The 23,006-nt window shown below is 46.1% G+C and overlaps 1 protein-coding gene across 6 annotated transcripts in view; it reads right to left on the bottom strand.

Moving 5' to 3' along the window:
- fbxo41 (F-box protein 41) overlaps window positions 1-23,006 on the bottom strand; it is a 249,303-nt gene that overhangs the window by 73,570 nt on the left and 152,727 nt on the right. For all 6 annotated transcript variants that reach the window (XR_015758748.1, XR_015758740.1, XR_015758746.1 and 3 more), the window contains exon 8: window positions 19,633-19,785. Coding sequence is in view for 2 of the 6 variants with exons in the window: in XM_087992377.1 (XP_087848503.1) it covers window positions 19,633-19,785 (153 nt within the window). In the remaining 4 variants the exon portion in view is untranslated. The remainder of the gene's footprint in view (window positions 1-19,632; window positions 19,786-23,006) is intronic.

The raw sequence follows: 23,006 nt of genomic DNA, 5'->3' as shown, positions 1-23,006 counted from the left end.
CTCCGGGTGCTCCGGTTTCCTCCACAGTTTAAGGATGTGCAGGTTAGGGTGAATTGGCCATGCTAAATTGCCCATAGTGTGAGGTGCATTAGTCAGAGGGAAATGGGTCTGGGTGGATTACTCTTTGGAGGGTTGGTGTGGACTTGTTCGGCCGAAGGGCCTGTTTCCATACTGCAGGGAATCTAATCATCTAATTTAATATAAATGGATATATATTTGAAAGTGATGAAGTTAGACTGCTATGGAGATAGGGATTGAGAGTGGGATTAGCTGTGTAGCTCCTTCAGGAGCTGGTACAGCATGATGGGTTGAATTGGCTCCTTCTTTACTGTAAAGTTTTATGATTCTATGGTTCCATCCTCCCAGTCGTGTGGCGACCAGAACTGCATGTCTTTGTCCTAACCAATGTTTTATAATGTTGTTACAACATTTTCTTGGTCCTATATTCTACACCTGGCTCGCATCTCGTATGCTTTCTTTACCCATGCTGGTTTCTTCAGGAGGAATATATGGACTTCTACATCAAGGTCCCTATGTTCTTCAGTTCTCTTGTTAAGCAAGTGGTTAAAAGGTTATCAGGGATACATGGATTTGCAGTTACAATCAGGTCAGCCATGATCTTACTGCATGTTAGAGGAGACCTGAGGAGCTGAATTATCTACCTCTGTTTCTAATTTGTTTGTTTGTAGGTCTGATTGGCTTGTTAAACCATTTCAGAGGACATATTGCTGACTGTCTAAAGCCACACTTTAGCCATACCAGACTAATAGACAGGTTTCCTTCTCGAAAGGCCATTAGTAGAACCAGGTGAGTTCTTACAACAATCAACAATCATTTACCATCTGATGACTAGATTAATTAATTCAGATTTTGTTATCTACTGGCTCTCTGGAGGCAGTGGCTTAGTGGTAATGTTACTAGACGAATAATCCAAGATCTCAGGTAACTGCTGTGGGAACAATCCTACCGTAAAATAGAAGCAGGAATATATCATTCAGCCCTTTGAGCCCGCTCCACCATTCATTATGTTCATGGTTGATCATCCAGTTCCAGACAGTGTTCTCACTCTTCCCCCGAATCCTTCAATACTTTTAGCTCCATGTGCTCTATCCAACTATCTAACTGGTAGCAAATTCTACAGATTCACAATCTCTGGATGAAGAAATTTCTCCTCATCTCTGCCCTAAATAGCTTTCCCTGTAACCCTAGACTGTAACCTCTGGCTCTGGACTCCTCTCATTCTTCCTGTGGCTACCTTGTCTAGTCCCGTTTTTGGTAGCTGGATAGTCTACACCTGAACCAGAGGGAAACCAATATCCTGGGAGCAAAATTTGCTTATGCTCTGCAGGAGGGTTTAAACTAATTCAGCAGCGGTTTGGGAACCTAAATTATATTTCCAGTGTCCAGGAGGCTGAGAGTAGTGAGGTCAGAAAGGAGGTTTCAAGGTTGCAAGAGTGCACCAGCAAGCAGGAAGGTGATTGGGTTAGTAAATTTGCTGATGGCACTAAGGTCGGTGGAGTTGTGGATAGTGCTGGAGGATGTTGCAGCTTACAGGGGGACACAGATAAGCTATAGAGCTGGGCTGAGAGGTGGCAAATGGAGTTTAATGCAGAAAAGTGTGAGGTGATTCACTTTGGAAGGAGCAACAGGAATAAAGAGCACGAGGGAGAAGGCAATACCATTCAGTGATAAAGGAGGGAACTTGTGCTTGGAGGCAGAGGATGTGGGCTAGATCCTAAATGCATACTTTGCATCAGTATTCACCCAGGAGAAGGATATGGAGGTTAGTGAGCTTTGTGTGGAGCATGCTAATATGCTCGGACATTTTGAAATCAAGAAGTGGTGTTGGGTCTCTTGAAGAGCATTAAGGTGGATAAGTCCCCAGGGCCCAATGGTATCTACTCACGGTTATTAGGAAAGGCAAGAGAGGAGATTGCTGGGGCCTTAACCAAGAGGTCCCAGAGGACTGGTAAGTAGGTAATGTTCCTCTGTTCAAGAAGGGAAATAGGGACAATCCAGGAAACTATTGACCGGTGAGTCTCACATCAGTAGTTGGGAAGCTACTGGAGACAATTCTTGGGGATAGGATTTATGTGCACCTGGAAAAGCACGGCCAAATTAGGGAGAGTCGGCATGGCTTTGTGTGAGGCAGGTCATGTCTTACTAACCTGATTGAATTTTTTGAGGAGGTGACGAAGGTGATCGATGAGGGTAGAGCAGTGAATGTGGTCTACATGGATTTCAGTAAGGCTATCAACAAGGTCCCTTATGATAGGATCATCCAGAAGATTAAGATGCATGGGACCTATAGTGACTTGGCTGTGTGGATTCAGAATTGACTTGGCCAAAGAAGGCAGAGGGTAATGGTGGAAGGGTGTTTTGCAAGTTGGAGATCTGTGACTAGTGGTGTTCCACAGGGATCAGTATGGGATCTCTGCTGTTTGTGACATATATCAATGACTTGAATGAAAATGTAGATGGCTGGGTTAGTAAGTCTGCAGATGATACAAAGTTTGGTGAAGTTGTGGATAGAACACAGAACGCAAAACATAGAACAGTACAGCACAGTACAGGCCCTTCGTCCCTCGATGTTGTGCCAGCCTTTTATCCTACGTTGAAATCAAACTAATCGACACACCTTTTATTTTATTATCTTCCATTTACCGATCCAAAAGTCACTTAAATGTCCCTAATTTATCTGACTCTACTACCACCACTGGCAGTGCATTCCACTCATCCACCACTCTCTGTGTAAAGAACCTCCTTCTGATATCTCCCTTAAAACTTCCTCCAATCACCTTAAAATTATGCCTCCTCATGATAGCCATTTCCGCCCTGGGAAAAAGTCTCTGGCTATCCACTCTATTTAAGGCTGTCAACATCTTGTACACTTCTATCAAGTCTTCTCTGGTCCTTCTTCACTCCAATGAGAAACCCCTAGCTCCCTCAACCTTTCTTCATAAGACACACCCTCCAGTCCAGACAGCATCCTGGCAAATCTCCTCTGCACCCTTTCTTAAGCTTCCACATCCTTCCTATAATGAGACAACCAGAACGGGACACAATATTCCAAGTGTGGTCTAACCAGGGCTCTACAGAGCTATAACATAATCTTGCAGCTCTTAAACTCAAACTCCTGCTAATGAAAGGAGAAAGTGAGGGCTGCAGATGCTGGAGATCAGAGCTGAAAATGTGTTGCTGGAAAAGCGCAGCAGGTCAGGCAGCATCCAAGGAGCAGGAGAATCGACGTTTCGGGCATAAGCCTGAAGAAGGGCTTATGCCCAAAACGTCGATTCTCCTGTTCCCTGGATGCTGCCTGACCTGCTGCGCTTTTCCAGCAACACATTTTCAGCTCCTGCTAATGAAAGCCATACACATTCTTAACAACCCTATCAAATTGCATGGCAACTTTGAGGGATCTACGGACATGGACCCCAATATCCCTCTGTTTCTCCACACTGCCAAGAATCCTGCCTATAACCCTGTTTTCAGCATTTGACCTTCCAAAGTGAATCACTTCATACTTTTCCAGGATGAACTCCTTCTGCCACTTATCAGCCCAGTTCTACATCTTGTCAATGTCCCATTGCAACCTACAACAGACCTACACACTATCCACAACTCTACCATCTTTGTGACATCGGCAAACTTACGAACCCACCCTTCCACTTCCTCATCTAAGTCATTTATAAAAATTATAAAGTGCAGAGGTCCCAGAACCCAGAATTTCAGTAAGGCATAAATTAAGGTTCTCCATGGTAGGCTATTGCACAAAATACGGAGGCATGGAATTAAGGATGATTTAGTGGTTTAGATCAGAAATTGGCTAGCTGAAAGAAGACAGAGAGTGGTGGTTGATGGGAAATGTTCATCCTGGAGTTCAGTTACTAGTGGGGTACTGATGGGATATTTGATAGAAGTCTATAAAATTATGAGATGCATAGATAGGATTGATAGTCAGAATCCTTTTTTCCCAGAGTTGAAATATCTAAAACTGTGGGCCATGCTTTTAAAGTGAATGGGGAAAGTTGAAAGGAGATGTGAGGGGCAAGTTTTTTTTAACACAGAGAGTGGTAGGAGTCTAGAACGCGCTACCCGGGGTGGTGATCAGTTGCATTTAAGGGACTTTTAGATAAGCACATGAATATGCAAGGAATGGAGAGCTATGAACCAAGGGCAGGCAAAAGGGATTAGTTCAATTTGGCATCATGTTTGGCATGATAACGTGGACCGAAGGGCCTGTCCCTGTGCTGTACAGTTCTATTCTCTATGTGCTATATTGATAGGTTAAGCAAATGGGCAAGTGGATTATAATGTGGGAAAATGTGAAGTTGTTAAGACCTTAAGAATAGGAACACGAATAGGCCATTGAGTCCCTAAAGCTTGCTCTGCCATTCGATAGGATTATGGTTGATCTGACAGTCCTCTTGATTCCAGCCCAGGAACACAGTTTGTTCCATCATGTACACCTTTTATAATGTGGAGATGCCAGTGCTGGACTGGGGTGGACAAAGTCAGAAGTCCCACTTCACCTGATGAAGGAGCAGTGCACTGAAAGCTTGTGATTTCAAATAAACCGGTTGGACTATAACCTGGTGTCATGTGACTTCTGACTTTGCCTACTTTTTATAAATACATTGAAGGGAAGAAGTTAACCAGAGAAATAGTGGCCCATTAGGGTGAAGGGAGCAACCTGTGTGAAGCCACAGGATGTTGGAAGGGTGTTGAATGAATACTTCTCTTTGGTCTTCACTCTGAAAAGGAGAATGTATGTACAGAATTCAGGAAAAGGAACTGTGAGGAAATTGCACAGTTTGACATAGGAAATGGGGAAGTATTCGAGGCACTGTCAGGCTTAAAGATAAACAAATCCCCTGGGTTCAGAGGAATTACATCCCAGGCTGCAGTGGGAAGTGGGAAGTGAGACAGGAATCTGCAAGGGCTTTGACACAAAGTTTAATTCCTCTGAGGCTACAGGGAGAAATGCCAGAGAACTGTAGGACGGAGAATGTTGTTCCACTTTTTAAGAAGGGTGGCAGAGGTGAACCAGGAAATTACAGACCAGTTCAGTGGGAGGGAAACTATTGGAGAAAATTCTGAAGAAGCAAATTAATATCTACTTAGAAAGGCATGGACCAATTACAGATTGTCAGCATGGTTTTGTCAGAAGGAGGTTATATTTAACAAACTTGTTGGGAAATTTTTGAAAATGTGATCAAGTGTGAGGATGAGGAAAGTTTAGCTGATGTAGTTTATATGGACTTCAGGAAAACTTCTGACAAGCTCCTACATGGGGGCATGATTGAGAAGGTTAAAGCACATGGAATTGGGGGAAACTTGGTGGGATTGTTCAGAAACTGGCTTAGTAGTAGGACATAAAGGGTAGTAGTTGAATGCTGTTTGAGTGATTGGAGGCCATTGTCCGGCAATGTACCACAAAGATCAGTACTGGGACCCTTACTGTTTGTGATAAATGAAATCACTGAAAATGTAGGGACAATGCTAAGCAAATTTGCAGACAACACCAAGATTGGTTAATAGTGAAGAAGGTGATTGTAGGTTCCAGAAAGATAAAGATGGGTTGGTCAGATGGACAGACAGGGTAGGATTTAACCCTGATAACTGCAAGGTGTTGCACATTGGAAAATGAAACAAGATGAGGGAGTATGTAATGAATGGTAGGACACTGGGTAGCTTAGACAAATAGAGGGATCTTGGGGTAATTATTCACAGATCCCTGAAGCCAGCACAGCACATGAAGGGGATAGTTAAGAAGGCATATGGGACACTTGCTTTTGGAGTTGTACAAACAAACAAAGAACAAAAACCCTTATAGCACAGGAACCGGCCCTTCGGCCCTCCAAGCCTGCGCTGATCCAGATCCTCTATTGAAACCTACTGCCTATTTTCTAAGGATCTGTGTCCCTTTGCTCCCTGCCCATTCATTTATCTGCCTAGATATATCTTAAATGATGCTATCGTTCCCGCCTCTACCACTCCCGCTGGCAACGTGCTCCAGGCACCCACCACCCTCTGCGTGAAAAGCTTTCCATACATATCTCCCCAAAACTTTTCCCCTCTCACTTTGAACTCATGACCCCGAGTAATTGAATCCTCCATTCTGGGAAAATGTTTCTTGCTATCCACCCTGTATACACCTCTCATGATTTTGTAAGCATCAGGCAGGACCCCCTCAACCTCCTTCATTCCAATGAAAATAATCCTAATCTACTCATCCTCTCCTCATTGCTAGGATCCTCCAGACCAGGCAACATCCCCTGGTGAACCGCTTCTGCACTCTCTCCAAAGCATCCACATACTTTTGGTAATGTGGCGACCAGAACTGGACACAGGATTCCTGATGAAGGGCTCCAGTCCGAAACGTGGATTCTCCTGCTCCTCAGATGCTGCCTGACTTCCTTTTCCAAAAACACACTCTCGACACTGTCCATGTATCTGTCTACAGCCTGTACTATTTGGCATCTCCATCCTGGAAAAAAGAAAGACTTTGCAGCCTGTCCATGCCGCTCATTATGTTAGGTTACCCCTCAGCCTCCAACCTCTTCTGAAAACAATACAAAGAATGTCCAAACTCTTCTTTTAGCTAATGCACTTCAATCCAGCCAATATTCTGGGAAATATTCAGTCAAGGATAGTAGTGGGAAGTTGCGTGTGGAGGCGGAAGAGATTGGGGAGACATAGAACATAGAACATAGAAGAATACAGCGCAGTACAGGCCCTTGGGCCCTCGATGTTGCGCCGATCCAAGCCCACCTAAACTACACTAACCCACTATCCTCCATATACCTATCCAATGCCCTCTTAAATGCCCATAAAGAGGGAGAGTCCACCACTGTTACTGGCAGGGCATTCCATGAACTAACGACTCGCTGAGTGAAGAACCTACCCCTAACATCAGTCCTATATCTACCCCCCCTTAATTTAAAGCTATGCCCCCTTGTAATACCCGACTCAATACGCGGGAAAAGGTTCATACTGTCGACCCTATCTAACCCCCTAATCATCTTGTACACCTCAATCAAGTCACCCCTAAACCTTCTTTTCTCTAGTGAAAACAGCCCCAAGTGCCTCAGTCTTTCCTCATACGATTTTCCTTCCATACCAGGCAACATCCTGGTAAACCTCCTCTGCACCCGTTCCAATGCCTCCACATCCTTCCTATAGTATGGCGACCAAAACTGCACACAATATTCCAGATGCGGCCGTACCAGAGTCTTATACAACTGCATCATGACCTCAGGACTCCGGAACTCAATTCCTCTACCAATAAAAGCCAGTACGCCATATGCCTTCCTCACCGCACCGCACTGAATGAATACTTTTCGTCAGTATTTACTCAGGAACAGGACATTGTTGTCAATGTGAATACTGAGTCACAAATAAGTAGAATGGATGGCTTTGAGGTATGTAGGGAAGAGGTGTTGGAAATCCTGGAAAAGGTGAAAATAGATACGTCCCCTGGGCCTGATGGCATTTATCCTAGGATTCTCTGGGAAGCAAGGGAGGAGATTGCAGAGCCATTGGCCTTGATTTTTATGTCCTCTTTGTCTACAGCAGTAGTGCCAGAAGACTGGAGGATAGCAAATGTGGTTCCCTTGTTCAAAAAGGGGAGTAGGGATAACCCTAGTAACTATAGGCCGGTGAGTCTCACTTCTGTTGTGGGCAAAGTCTTAGAGAGAATTGTAAGGGATAGGATTTATGAACATCTGGATAGGAATAATGTGATCAAGGATAGTCAGCATGGTTTTGTGAAGGGCAGGTCGTGCCTCACAAACCTTATTGAGTTCTTTGAGAAGGTGACTAAGGAGATGGACGAGGGGAAAGCGGTAGATGTGGTGTATATGGATTTTAGTAAGGCGTTTGATAAGGTTCCCCATGGTAGGCTACTTCAAAAAATACGGAGGTATGGCATTGAGGGTGAATTGGAGGTTTGGATTAGGAATTGGCTGGATGGAAGAAGACAGAGGGTAGTAGTTGATGGCAAAGTTTCTTCATGGAGTGCCGTCACTAGCGGTGTTCCGCAAGGATCTGTTTTGGGACCATTGCTGTTTGTCATTTTTATAAATGACCTGGAAGAGGGGTTAGAAGGTTGGGTGAGCAAGTTTGCGGATGATACGAAAGTCGGAGGAGTTGTTGACAGTGAGGAAGGATGTGGCAGGTTACAGCAGGATATAGAGAAGCTGCAGAGCTGGGCAGAAAGGTGGCAAATGGAATTCAATGTAGCTAAGTGTGAGGTGATTCACTTTGGGAAGAATAACAAAAAGATGGGGTACTGGGCTAATGGTCGGATACTTGGTAGTGTGGATGAGCAGAGGGATCTTGGTGTCCAGGTACACAGATCTCTGAAAGTTGCCACCCAGGTAAATAGTGCGGTGAGGAAGGCATATGGCGTACTGGCTTTTATTGGTAGAGGAATTGAGTTCCGGAGTCCTGAGGTCATGATGCAGTTGTATAAGACTCTGGTGCGGCCGCATCTGGAATGTTGTGTGCAGTTTTGGTCGCCATACTATAGGAAGGATGTGGAGGCACTGGAACGGGTGCAGAGGAGGTTTACCAGGATGTTGCCTGGTATGGAAGGAAGATCGTATGAGGAAAGACTGAGACACTTGGGGCTGTTTTCAGTAGAGAAAAGAAGGTTTAGGGGTGACTTGATTGAGGTGTACAAGATGATTAGGGGGTTAGATAGGGTTGACAGTGTGAACCTTTTCCCGCGTATGGAGTCGGGTATTACAAGGGGGCATAGCTTTAAATTAAGGGGGGGTAGATATAGGACTGAAGTTAGGGGTAGGTTCTTCACTCAGCGAGTCGTAAGTTCATGGAATGCCCTGCCAGTAGCAGTGGTGGACTCTCCCTCTTTATGGGCATTTAAGCGGGCATTGGATAGGTATATGGAGGATAGTGGGTTAGTATAGGTTAGGTGGGCTTGGATCGGCGCAACATCGAGGGCCAAAGGGCCTGTACTGCGCTGTATTCTTCTATGTTCTATGTTCTATGACTGTCGATGCTGGAAGTCAGAGTCAACAAAATGTGGAGCTGGAAAGGCCCAGCAGTTTGGACAGCATCAGAGAAGCAGGAAAGTCAATGTTTTGTGTCAAGAACCTTCGTCAGTCCTGATGCTGTCTGACCTGCTGTGCCTTTCCAGCTCCACATTTTATAAACTCCAACATCCTGGTAAACCTCATTTGCAAACCTCTCCTTCAAAGCTTCCACATCTTGTAGCATGGTAACCAGAACTGCATGTCATAGAGTCCTATAACACAGAGACAGGGCCTTTAGCCCAAACTCGTCCTTGCCGACCAAAATGTACATCCACGCTAACCCCATTTCCTTGCAGTTGGCCCTTATCCTTCTAAGCTGAAAATGTGTTGCAGGAAAAGCGCAGGTCAGGCAGCATCCAAGGAGCAGGAGAATCGACGTTTCAGGCATGTGCCCTTCTTCAGGAATGAGGAAAGTGTGTCCAGCAGGCTAAGATAAAAGGTAGGGAGGAGGGACTTGGGGGAGGTGCATTGGAAATGCGATTGGTGGAAGGAGGTTAAGGTGAGGGTGATAAACTGGAGTGGGATGGGGGCGGAGAGGTCAGGAAGAAGATTGCAGGTTAGGAAGGGAATCCTGTGTACAGTTCTGGTCGCCACATTACCAAAAGTATGTGGATGCTTTGGAGAGAGTGCAGAAGCGGTTCACCAGGGGATGTTTCCTGGTCTGGAAGGTCTTAGCAATGAGTTCGAGGGATGGGACTGAGATAAGGTGGGGGCAGGGGAAATGAGGAAACTGGAGAAATCTGAGTTCATCCCTTGTGGTTGGAGGGTTCCGAGGCGGAAGATGAGGCGCTCTTCCTCCAGCCGTTGTGTTGCTATGGTCTGGCGATGGAGGAGTCCAAGGATCTGCATGTCCTTGGTGGAGTGAGAGGGGGAGTTAAAGTGTTGAGCCACGGGGTGGTTGGGTTGGTTGGTCCGGGTGTCCCAGAGGTGTTCTCTGAAACGTTCCGCAAGTAGGCGGCCTGTCTCCCCAATCTAAAGGAGGCCACATCGGGTGCAGCGGATGTAGTAAATGATGTGTGTGGAGGTGCAGGTGAATTTGTGGCAGATATGGAAGGATCCCTTGGGGCCTTGGAGGGAGGTAAGGGGGAAGGTGTGGGCGAAAGTTTTGCATTTCTTGCGGTTGCAGGGGAAGGTGCCCAGAGTGGAGGTTGGGTTGGTGGGGGTGTGGACCTGACAAGGGAGTCACGGAGGGAGTGGTCTTTTCGGAATGCTGATCGGGGAGGGGAGGGAAATATATCCCTGGTGGTGGGGTCTGTTTGGAGATGGCGGAAATGACGCGGATGATATGATGTATATGGAGGTTGGTGGGGTGATAGGTGAGGACCAGTGTGGTTCTGTCCTGGTGGCGATTGGAGGGGCGGGGCTCAAGGGTGGAGGAGCGGGAAGTGGAGGAGATGCGGTGGAGGGCATCGTCGATCACGTTTGGGGGGAAATTGCGGTCTTTGAAGAAGGAGGCCATCTGGGTTGTTCGGTATTGGAACTGGTCCTCCTGGGAGCAGATGCGGTGGAGGCGAAGGAATTGGGAATATGGGATAGCCTTTTTAGAGGGGGCAGGGTGGGAGGAGGTGTAATCTAGGTAGCTGTGGGAGTCGGTCGGTTTATAGTAAATGTCTGTGTTGAGTTGGTCACCCGAGATAGAAATGGAGAGGTCTAGGAAGGGGAGGGAGGAGTTTGAGACGGTCCAGGTAAATTTGATGTCGGGGTGGAAGGTGTTGGTAAAGTGGATGAACTGTTCAACCTCCTCATGGGAGCACGAGGCAGCGCCGATACAGTCATCGATGTAGTGGAGGAAAAGGTGGGGGGTGGTGCCAATGCAGCTGCGGAAGATGGACTGTTCCATGTATCCTACGAAGAGGAAGGCATAGCTGGGGCCCATGCAGTTGCCCATAGCTACTCCTTTGGTTTGGAGGAAGTGGGAGGATTGGAAAGAGAAGTTGGTCAGGGTGAGGACCAGTTCAGTCAGTCAAAGGAGGATGTCAGTGGAAGGGTACTGGTTGGTACAGAGGGAAAGGAAGAAGCGGAGGGCTTTGAGGCCTTCGTGATGGGGGATGGAGGTGTACAGGGACTGGATGTCCATGGTGAAGATAAGGCATTGGGGACAGGGGAAGCGAAAACCATGGAGGAGGTGGAGGGCGTGGGTGGTGTCCCGAACGTACATGGGGAGTTCTTGGACTAAGGGGGACAAGACCGTGTTGAGGTATGCAGAGAGGAGTTCGGTGGGGCAGGAGCAGGCTGAGACAATGGGTCGGCCGGGGCAGTCAGGTTTGTGGACTTTGGGCAGGGGGTAGAAACGGGCAGTGCGGGGTTGTGGGACTATGAGGTTGGAGGCGGTGGATGGGAGATCCCCTGAGGTGATGAGGTTATGGATGGTCTGGGGGATGATGGTTTGGTGGTGGGGGGTGGGGTCATGGTCAAGGGGGCAGTAGGAGGAGGTGTCCGTGAGCTGGTGTTTCGCCTCAGCGGTGTAAAGGTCGGTGCGCCAAACTACTACCGCGCCTCCCTTGTCTGCCGGTTTGATAGTGAGGTTGGGGTTGGAACGGAGGGAGTGGAGGGCTGCACGCTCCGAGGGTGAGAGGTTGGAGTGGTTGAGGGTGTGGAGAGGTTGAGGCGGTTAATGTCCTCCAATTGCCACCAGGACAGAACCACACTGGTCCTCACCTATCACCCACCAACCTCCAGATACGTCATATTATCCGTCGTCATTTCTGCCACCTCCAAACGGACCCCACCACCAGGGGTATATTTCCCTCCCCTCCCCTATCAGCGTTCCGAAAAGACCACTCCCTCCATGACTCCCTTGTCAGGTCCACACCCCCCACCAACCCAACCTCCACTCCCGGCACCTTCCCCTGCAACCGCAAGAAATGCAAGACTTGCGCGCACACCTCCCCCCTTACTTCCCTCCAAGGCCCCAAGGGATCCTTCCATATCCGCCACAAATTCACCTGCACCTCCACACACATCATTTACTACATCCGCTGCACCCGATGTGGCCTCCTCTATATTGGGGAGACAGGCCGCCTAATTGCGGAACGTTTCATAGAACACCTCTGGGACACCTGGACCAACCAACCCAACCACCCTGTGGCTCAACACTTCAACTCCCCCTCCCACTCCACCAGGACATGCAGGTCCTTGGCCTCCTCCATCGCCAGACCATAGCAACACGACGGTTGGAGGAAGAGCGCCTCATCTTTCGCCTGAACCCTCCAACCACAAGGGATGAACTCAGATTTCTCCAGTTTCCTCATTTCCCCTCCCCCCCGCCTTGTCTTCGTCCCATCCCTCGAACTGAGCACCACCTTCTTGACCTGCAATCTTCTTCCTGACCTCTCCGCCCCCACCCCACTCCGGCCTATCACCCTCACCTTAACCTCCTTCCACCTATCACATTTCCAACGCCCCTCCCCCAAGTCCCTCCTCCCTACCTTTTATCTTAGCCTGCTTGGCACACTCTCCTCATTCCTGAAGAAGGGCTTATGCCCGAAACGTCGATTCTCCTGTTCCCTGGATGCTGCCTGACCTGCTGCGCTTTTCCAGCAACACATTTTCAGCTCTGATCTCCAGCATCTGCAGTCCTCACTTTCTCCATATCCTTCTAATCCTTTCTTATCCATGTATTTGTCGAAATGCCTTTTAAATGTTGTTAATGTACCCACCTCAACTACTTCCGCTGGCAGTTCATTCCGTATGCGTACCACCTTCTGCGTAAATAAGTTGCCCCTCAGGTTCCTTTTTATTCTTTCCCCTCTAACCTTAAACTGATGCCCTCTAATCCTCGATTCCCCAACCCTGGGAATAAGATTGAGTGCATTCACCCTATTCACACCTCTCATGATCTTATACACCTAATCTTCCAAATGTGGCCAAACTAAAGTACTATACAGCTGCAACATGACTTGCCAATTTTTATACTCTATACCACAATTGATGAAAGCAAGTGTACCATGACCATCTTATCCATTTTCAGGCAACTGTGGACCTGGACACCTAGATCCCTCTGCACGTTAATGTTTCTAAGGACTCTGGCATTCATTGTCTTCTTGCATTAGATCTTCCAAAATTGCATCACCTCACATTTGCCCGGTCTAAACTCCATCTGTTATTTCTCCACACAAGTCCTTGTCCAACCTATATCTTGCTGTATCCTCTGGCAGTTCTCCTCACTATCCATATATCCCACGATCCTTGTATCATCCACAAAAGTATCAATCAGGCCACTTATATTCTCCTCCAAATCATCTATACACATTACAAACAGAGGGCCCAGTAATGATCCCTGTGGAACATCTCTGGTCACACCTCCAATCTGGAAATCACCCTTTCAATGCTCTTCTCTGCTTTCTGTGATTAAGCCAGTTCTGTACCCATCTTCCAAGTTCAACATGCATCATATGTGACTTCACCTTTTGTATCAGCCTGACATGAGGGTTCTTGTCAAATATCTTGCTAAAATCCATTTCTTCAAAATCTACCACCTTGTCCTCAATCATCACCTGCTCAGAAAACTCAATCACGATCTTTCCCACATAAAGTCATGCTACCTATTCCTAATAAATCCATGCATTTACAAATGTAGCAAATACTGTCCCTCTTAAATCATCTCCAATAATTTCCCTACCTCTGACGTAAGGGTCACTGCCCTGTAATTTCCCAGCTTATCCCCTTTGCCCTTCTTTAAAAAATGAACAACGGTGACTGTTCTTCAGTCCTCTGGGATCTCATCTGTGACTGAAGAGGATACAGGTATTTCTCCTGTAACGTTGTAGTTACATTTCCATGTGACATGTATTATAGAAAATGGTGTAATAGAATAATGGGGCCTATGAGAAAAACGGGGTTGGGGCAAAACACCAAAAATACCAGTAAAAATCGAAACAAAAATAATAGCCTAACACAAACGATACCACAGTTGAGGTAAATGTTGACCTGCTGTATGGTACTGTACAGTGCAAGTCATCACAATCTTCAGCTGATGCTCTCGATTGGCATCTATCCCTGGTGGCTGCATTACATTCTAGCCTGTCCTCTGATCCCATCCCATGGTAACACTGCATGTCAGATCCCAGAATGAAACCTGCCTCAATAGATTCAGGGCTGAATCTTAATTTGTTTCACAAAGTGTCAATTTTGTCAAGGTTTTTTGGAGGGTTTTACATCATGATGCTTGGGGACATCGGTCTCCTTATTTTACAGAACCTGCCTGATTTATAACCTACCTTTGTTGCACCTCTCACACCTTCCAAAAAAACTCACCACTTCTGGGCCAAAGGACCTATCTCTGTGCTGTAGGACTTTATGATATTGTGCCCCCAGACAAGAGCTGTCAGTGCAGAGCTGCCCTGCATGGTTCCTTACTTTTGCCCTGGGCATGGCAGACAATGGAAAATCAATGCCTCTCTATGTGGGTATGGACATGGAGACGCTGCTGATGGGGATGGATGATGCAGAGACAGGATGTCTTTTACCCCCCAGGCCAACAGAGGACATAATTCTGGTGGAACCACACCAACCTGGACCATAGAACATAGAACATAGAAGAATACAGCGCAGTACAGGCCCTTCGGCCCTCGATGTTGCGCCGATCCAAGCCCACCTAACCTACACTAGCCCACTATCCTCCATATGCCTATCCAATGCCTCCTTAAATGCCCATAATGAGGGAGAGTCCACCACTGCTACTGGCAGGGCATTCCATGAACTCACGACTCGCTGAGTAAAGAACCTACCCCTAACATCTGTCCTATACCTACCCCCCCCTTAATTTAAAGCTATGCCCCCTTGTAATAGCTGACTCCATACGTGGAAAAAGATTCTCACTGTCGATCCTATCTAAACCCCTAATCATCTTGTACACCTCTATCAAGTCACCCCTAAACCTTCTTTTCTCCAATGAAAACAACCCCAAGTGCCTCAGCCTTTCCTCATACGATCTTCCTACCATACCAGGCAACATCCTGGTAAACCTCCTCTGCACCCGTTCCAGTGGCTCCACATCCTTCCTATAGTATGGCGACCAAAACTGCACACAATACTCCAGATGCAGCCGCACCAGAGTCTTATACAACTGCAACATGACCAGGGTTACCATAAAGGCCAGTGCAGTCTCAACCATCTGAAGAAATGCACTGAACATTGGAAGAAGTTCAATGACCTTCTCCACTCTGCCAGTGAAGGTGCCACCATCTTCTCGTTGATACCTCACACTCACTCCATCTCTACAACTATACCATTTCCTGCAATATCTTCCCCACTCACTCTCATCCTCATTAACATCTAACCCTGAATAACCCTGAAACTGTTCTGCACCTGAACACTTCAACTTCTCCTCCCATTCCATCAAGGACATGCAAGCCCTCTCCACTGCCAGATTCTAGCACTCGATGCCTGGAGGAAGAATGCCTCATCTTCCGCCTTGGGACTCTTCAAACACACACGATCAATGTTGATTTTACCAGTTTCCTCATCTCCCTTCCCCCCATCTTTTCCTAGATCCAACCCTCCAACTCAGCATCACCCTCTTGAACTGTCCTACACTGTCCACCTTCCTTCCTACCTATCCGCTCCACCCTCCACTCCAACCTATCATCATCATCCCTACCTTCATCTACCTATCGCAAACCCAGCTACATTCCCCCCAGCCCCACACCACTCCCTTTTATCTCTCAGCTCCCTTTGGCACCCCCCCCAACATTCCTCAAAACGTCGACTCTTGTGCTCCTTGGATGCTACCTGACTGGCTATGCTTTTCCAGCACCACACTTTGTGACTGTGAACTCCATCATCTGCAGTCCTCACTTTCTCTTCTGCATACTCAACCCCTCAGGACAATCTCCACACATGCATGAAAAGTAATAGTGTGCCACACACCTGTCTCTCCGTCACCCAATATGTGCAGAGTTTCCTGATCCTGACCACCCTGAGCAGCTGACTGATCATGTCCAAGTCCCTGTACTCGCTTTTTTTTGCAGCTGGTTACCATAGTAATTGGTCACTGAAACAGATACAATTTAGTCTGTAGATATTCTTCAGTGTCTAAATATATTTTTTCAACAAAAAGAGAGAAAAAAACGCTCTTGATACAAACAACAAAGCCACATTTCAAACTGCACCTCAACACTGTCCTTTTACTGTTGGTCAATTCCTGTGAAATTTATCTCTTATCTCAATTAAATTAACAGATTGCTCTCAGCGTCCTGTCCTCAGGCTGTAGAGACATTTTCACGATGCTTTCCCAAGTCCACTAGCACTAACATTTCACATTACCTTTCACAAAGGTCTTCATGAGAAAGTGTATGATCCATTGACCATGTGACGCTGATGCAGACTCTTGTCCTCCGCTCACTGCGACAGTTCCGGGATGAGAATCACGTAATAGCGAACAGGAGTTCGCTTTATAAAAAAAGGTTGGCAATTCACAAATCGCGTTACAGATTGCGTTTCATAAATAAGTGTTATGGGAACTTCCTGCACAAAGATTTTATACAAGGCCCCACTAGTTTCATAGAAGAATACAGCGCAGTACAGGCCCTTTGGCCCTCGATGTTGCGCCGATCCAAGCCCACCTAACCTATACTAACCCACTATCCTCCATATACCTATCCAATGCCCTCTTAAATGCCCATAAAGAGGGAGAGTCCACCACTGCTACTGGCAGGGCATTCCATGAACTTACGACTCGCTGAGTGAAGAACCTACCCCTAACTTCAGTCCTATATCTACCCCCCCTTAATTTAAAGCTATGCCCCCTTGTAATACCCGACTCCATACGCGGGAAAAGGTTCACACTGTCAACCCTATCTAACCCCCTAATCATCTTGTACACCTCAATCAAGTCACCCCTAAACCTTCTTTTCTCTACTGAAAACAGCCCCAAGTGTCTCAGTCTTTCCTCATACGATCTTCCTTCCATACCAGGCAACATCCTGGTAAACCTCCTCTGCACCCGTTCCAGTGCCTCCACATCCTTCCTATAGTATGGCGACCAAAACTGCACACAACATTCCAGATGCGGCCGCACCAGAGTCTTATACAACTGCATCATGACCTCAGGACTCCGGAACTCAATTCCTCTACCAATAAAAGCCAGTACGCCATATGCCTTCCTCACCGCACTATTTACCTGGGTGGCAACTTTCAGAGATCTGTGTACCTGGACACCAAGATCCCTCTGCTCATCCACACTACCAAGTATCCGACCATTAGCCCAGTACCCCATCTTTTTGTTATTCTTCCCAAAGTGAATCACCTCACACTTAGCTACATTGAATTCCATTTGCCACCTTTCTGCCCAGCTCTGCAGCTTCTCTATATCCTGCTGTAACCTGCCACATCCTTCCTCACTGTCAACAACTCCTCCGACTTTCGTATCATCCGCAAACTTGCTCACCCAACCTTCTAACCCCTCTTCCAGGTCATTTATAAAAATGACAAACAGCAATGGTCCCAAAACAGATCCTTGCGGAACACCGCTAGTGACAGCACTCCATGAAGAAACTTTGCCATCAACTACTACCCTCTGTCTTCTTCCATCCAGCCAATTCCTAATCCAAACCTCCAATTCACCCTCAATGCCATATCTCCGTATTTTCTGCAGTAGCCTACCATGGGGAACCTTATCAAACGCCTTACTAAAATCCATATATACCACATCTACCGCTTTCCCCTCATCAACCTCCTTCGTCACCTTTTCAAAGAATTCAATAAGGTTTGTGAGGCACGACCTGCCCTTCACAAAACCATGCTGACTATCCTTGATCACATTATTCCTATCCAGATGTGCATAAATCCTATCCCTTACAATTCTCTCTAAGACTTTGCCCACAACAGAAGTGAGACTCACTGGCCTATAGTTACTAGGGTTATCCCTACTCCCCTTCTTGAACAAGGGAACCACATTTGCTATCCTCCAGTCTTCTGGCACTACTCCTGTAGACAAAGAGGACATAAAAATCAAGGCCAATGGCTCTGCAATCTCCTCCCTTGCTTCCCAGAGAATCCTAGGATAAATGCCATCAGGCCCAGGGGACTTATCTATTTTCACCTTTTCCAGGATTTCCAACACCTCTTCTCTACATACCTCAAAGCCATCCATTCGACTTATTTGTGACTCAGTATTCACATCGACGACAATGCCCTGTTCCTGAGTAAATACTGAAGAAAAGTATTCATTCAGTGTCTCCCCAATCTCTTCCGCCTCCACACGCAACTTCCCACTACTATCCTTGACTGGACCTATTCCTACCCTAGTCATTCTTTTATTCCTAACATACCTATAGATTAGGGTTTTCCCTAATCCTACAGACTAAGGACCTTTCATGTCCCCTCCTTGCTGCTCTTAGCTCTCTCTTCAGGTCCTTCCTGGCTACCCTATAACTCTCAATCGCCCCAATTGAACCTTCACGTCTCATCTTGAGATAGGCCGCCCTCTTCCATTTAACAAGGGATTCCAATTCCTTATTAAACCACGGTTCCCTCGCACGACCCTTTCCTCCCTGCCTGACAGGTACATAATTATCAAGGACACTCAATAGTTGCTCCTTGAACAAGCTCCACATATCATTTACACTCTTGCCTTGGAGTCTACTTTTCCAAGCCACACATCCTAAGTCATGCCTCACCGCATCATAATTTCCCTGACCCCAGCTATAACTCTTGCCCTGTAGTACACACTTATCCCTCTCCATCACGAGAGTAAAAATCACCGAATTGTGGTTACTGTCCCCAAAGTGCTCACCTACCTCTAATTCTAACACCTGGCCTGGTTCATTACCCAGAACCAAATCCAGTATGGCCTCACCTCTTGTTGGCCTGTCTACATATTGTGTCAGGAAACTCTCCTGCACACATTGAACAAACACTGACCCATCTAACGAACTTGAGCTATAGCTTTCCCAATCAATATCAGGATTCCTCACCTGCCTCCCTCAGCATTCTGGGATAGTTCCCATTAGGTCCTGGGGATTTGTCTACCTTAATGCTTCTCAAAACACTCAACATTTTTTTTATATTGACTTTAGTGAATGCACCTTGATGTCTTCCTTTGTCCAGACTGGCTGGAAGCAGACAGCTGAGCTCAGGACATTGCACCAGCTTTGGATGGAATAGCTATACAACACAGATGGTTCACAGGCTTTCGGAAATGTGGGTATGTGGTCAGCCATGGCCCTTTTATGAGTCCGGCAAGTTTGTTTATTTTTGAAGGAAACAGAATTTAAACCCCAAAATACAGAAAAGATCAATTTTCTTGAAGATTTATCTTGATGCCCTCTGTCTTTTTAACTTTTCCTGTTTGCTAGCCTATCACAGATCTCTCCCTTTGTTCTTCCCCTCCCCTCACAATGCCTTTCCTGACTCCACACTCGCTCAAAACCAAGTACAACTCTGCTATGATCAGCGACAATAAATTCAATTCAATTCAATTCTGATGATAGGTCATTGGTGTGAAAAGTTAACTGTGCTTCTCTCTCTGAATGCTATACCAAACATGTTGAATATTTTCAGCATCACATGACTCTGGTTCTCTCACTGCAGCTCAAAAAAGTTGCAACAAATAAACTATCATTTTACTAACCTGTAAGTTACTGCTTGTAGTGCACGGCAGTAACAGCTTGCCAACCAAAGAGAACGGTCAGTCAGGATGTTTGGACAATGGGATACCTTCAGGATTAGAAGATTGCTGCCAGCAGCTTTCAGCAGGGATTCTAGTCCAGTCTCCAGACAGCCACTGGCGTAACAAAATTAAACATGTATTCATTTATTCAGAACATTACATGGACTTGATGTTTAATTTGACTTGCGTCACAACCTTTGTTGGTGACAGATCTTTGACTTTCCACCACTAATATTCTTCAGATTCTTTCAACAACATTGCCAATATACTCAAACTTTTGCAAAGCAAAAATATAATTGCTAATAGCCTCAATCAAGCTACATTAGAAAGTTTTAAACCCAGTCACAAAACATTTCAAATTTCTTCAGAATCGGCAAACAGACCTTAACTGAAAGTATTCAGGAAGCAGAAACAGAAATGGGAGTGTGGGAACAAGTATTCTTACTAACCACGTAAGTAGCTTGGTTTGTGTTTTTTTTTAGCTGAACAAATTACATTTTCAATTCACATATGAGTTACTTTAGAAGAGTAAGAAGCATACTGAGATATTAAAGAGTTAATTTGCTCTGCTGACCTGCAGGAAATTGGATATCCCAAGGCTAGGGTGGGATTCTCTGTTCTACAGGTGGAATGTAAGGAATTTACATTCCCATCCCTTGCCATTTAGAGCCAATTATATGGCCATCTCCTTTATTCAGAGATAACTTACATTTGCATCCTCATCATATTCAAAACCAATAAGAACATTACAGTTGGAATTTTGACTACTCTCTGCAGTTTAAAAAAAAGATTTGCAACAGATTTGACCATTAAGGGATGATTTACATTATTTTGTTCCTGGAAACGATGTGGCATGTGACTGAGAGGGAGTGGCTGGGGATTGTCTTGTGGGCATTACTGACTGTGATGTAAAGATTTTGTATAAAGGAAGGTCTGTTCCTTTCTTCGGGGAGATCTTTGACACGACTCTGCAAGCCCTGTGAACTGTGTGCAAAAGGTTCCTAAAGAACGTTTGTACTGTAATGTGCTTAATAAAATTTTACTTGTTCACAGAAGTTAGCGTTTACAATTGCATCAAGTGTGTAAGAATCTCAGAAAAAAGAATCTAACATTTGGTGGCAGCAGTGAGATTAACATACAAGGATTTTCTAGGTGGACTGAATAAGTGATCGTTTGAGTGCCGGCTACATGAGACAGATAGGCTCACGAGGTAAGGATTTACCTTGATCTCTCTCCTTAATCTTCCACTCAGTCGACCCCTCATCCCCTAGGATTCTGGGGTGATGGAATTTCTGAGGTAACTTATGGACTTGCACACCAACGAGCTTGCTTTCAGAAACATAAGTTACTGGGAATTCGGAGGTTAAAGTCCTCTGGGAAAAGGAGGTTGGAGTCCTCTAGTGGTGAGGTTTGATGCTCCGGAGCATAGTGCAAAAACAAAATATAATAACTGTATTTGTCTCAACCACCCTGCCTTTGACCAGTTATTAAGAGGGGAGATCCCCCACGTGAAGGTCAGGACCTGAAGCTGGTGTGAAGACGAGACTAGTATATAGAAATAAGTAGGAAGTTCAGACCTTAAAACAAAAAAAAGGGTCAAATGTTGGATAAGTCAGGGGTCGGGACTCCTTTGTATCGGTTATGCCGGGATGACCCCTAAAATGAGGAAAGGTTCCGGCGCATGTAGGGATGCTTAAATAAAAAGTTGGGAAATAAAGTTTGGCCGCTGGGAGGAACTTGGCACATAGATAAATGTTTAAAGGCAGAAGAGGCAATCTGGAAATGAGATACAGGGACTAAATGGAAAATTTTAATATCCACATGGTGAAAGACTGCGGAGGAAATTACGAACAAATCTAAACAGACTAGCTGGGAGAGTATTGCACGTCAAAGAGGGATTAGAGTGCGTGATAATGAGGGAAATCCTAAGTCTTGGCAGGTGCTGAAGAGTCAGTGTGAGGATTATGATATGAGTAAAAGGAAAACAGGCAAAATTGATAAAGACAAAATAAGGAATTAGAGTTGAAATGCCACGCTGAACTTTCAAGTGGGAATAAAATGGAGGTACCACCTGACATGTCTGGTGTGCCGATATTGTTCCAAAATAATGACAAAGATGACCAGAAGGAGGATTGGCAAATTCAGTCTAGTGCCCCGCCATATCAACCCCAAGATCCTAATACCCCTGCTAGCACCCCAGCACCTCAGCCTCAGTCCGAGAAACAGCAACTATTACCCCAGCCTACCCTCTGCTATTGCCCACTCCTCCACAACCTGATCCTCAGCCCCCGGGAAATGTTGACCATCCCGGTCCCAACCAGAACCAGACTTTGGAACATTTCACCAATCCAGTCGCTTTCAGAACCTGATCAAACACCCAGAGAGAGCCAGGGAGACATGGGGACAGAACAATTTATCCTTTAACACTGACACAGACAGTAGTACTGAACACAACGAGCCTCACGATTATGACCCCGAAGACAATGGATGGCCCAGAAAGATTATAAAAGGACCACTGACCCTAGTCCTTCCCACCGAAGAAAGGGGAAGGATTCCCTTAAACACAGACAGTTCCCTACTCAGATAGTCCCTATCCCGAGCCCTGGAGTGGCAGGTGAGGCCACTATGGAAGTGTACACTCCTTGGAAACCCGAAGAGATGTGCTTAATTATGTCCCATACGCCAAACCAAAAAACAAACCCGGAGGATCTTATTGGTTACATTATAGGTACTATCCAAATGTATCAGGCCACGCCTTAGGATTGTTTCAGTTTGTGCTGTATGGCATTGATCCTGAATGAGAGATCTCAATGGAAAACCCACTCGGGAGGACATAATGATTGGGTGGTCTTTGGGGACCAAATCCAGGCAATTGGGGGGGCTCTTCAAAGGACCTTGCAACAACCAGTGGATATAGCCATAGGTCTACTACTCATCTGGATGGCTCCAGTGCTCCTCTTTATCGGTCACCCTATACTCCTTCACCCCCTTTCCGCAGCCCAACAGTTGCTCCCCTCCCTGTAGTGGCCCATCCCGTCTGGCAACACAAAGGTCAGAACAGGGCTGTTTTAACTGGTGTCAGGGGTCATTGGCAGCGAGAATGTCCACAGGTACAGCAGCAATTTCGACCCCTAAACAGGAGACAACCTTTCTCCGTCAGTAACCCTTTCTCAGCCTGACTATCCGCCCTTCTGATTTACCTCATATTGACTAACGACCCTGAGGATGAACGAATAACCTGCTTGACTGTTGAGGGCAATGAAATCCCTTTTATGATTGATACTGGAGCCACAGCTTCAATGCTTGAAACCTTCTGTTTGCACCAACATAGGTTT

Source organism: Chiloscyllium plagiosum, unplaced genomic scaffold (assembly GCF_037043375.1).
Source record: "Chiloscyllium plagiosum isolate Xiang-an unplaced genomic scaffold, Cpla_swu_hap1 HiC_scaffold_1, whole genome shotgun sequence".
Taxonomy (NCBI): domain Eukaryota; kingdom Metazoa; phylum Chordata; class Chondrichthyes; order Orectolobiformes; family Hemiscylliidae; genus Chiloscyllium; species Chiloscyllium plagiosum.
This window is presented reverse-complemented; position numbering and strand designations above follow the sequence as displayed.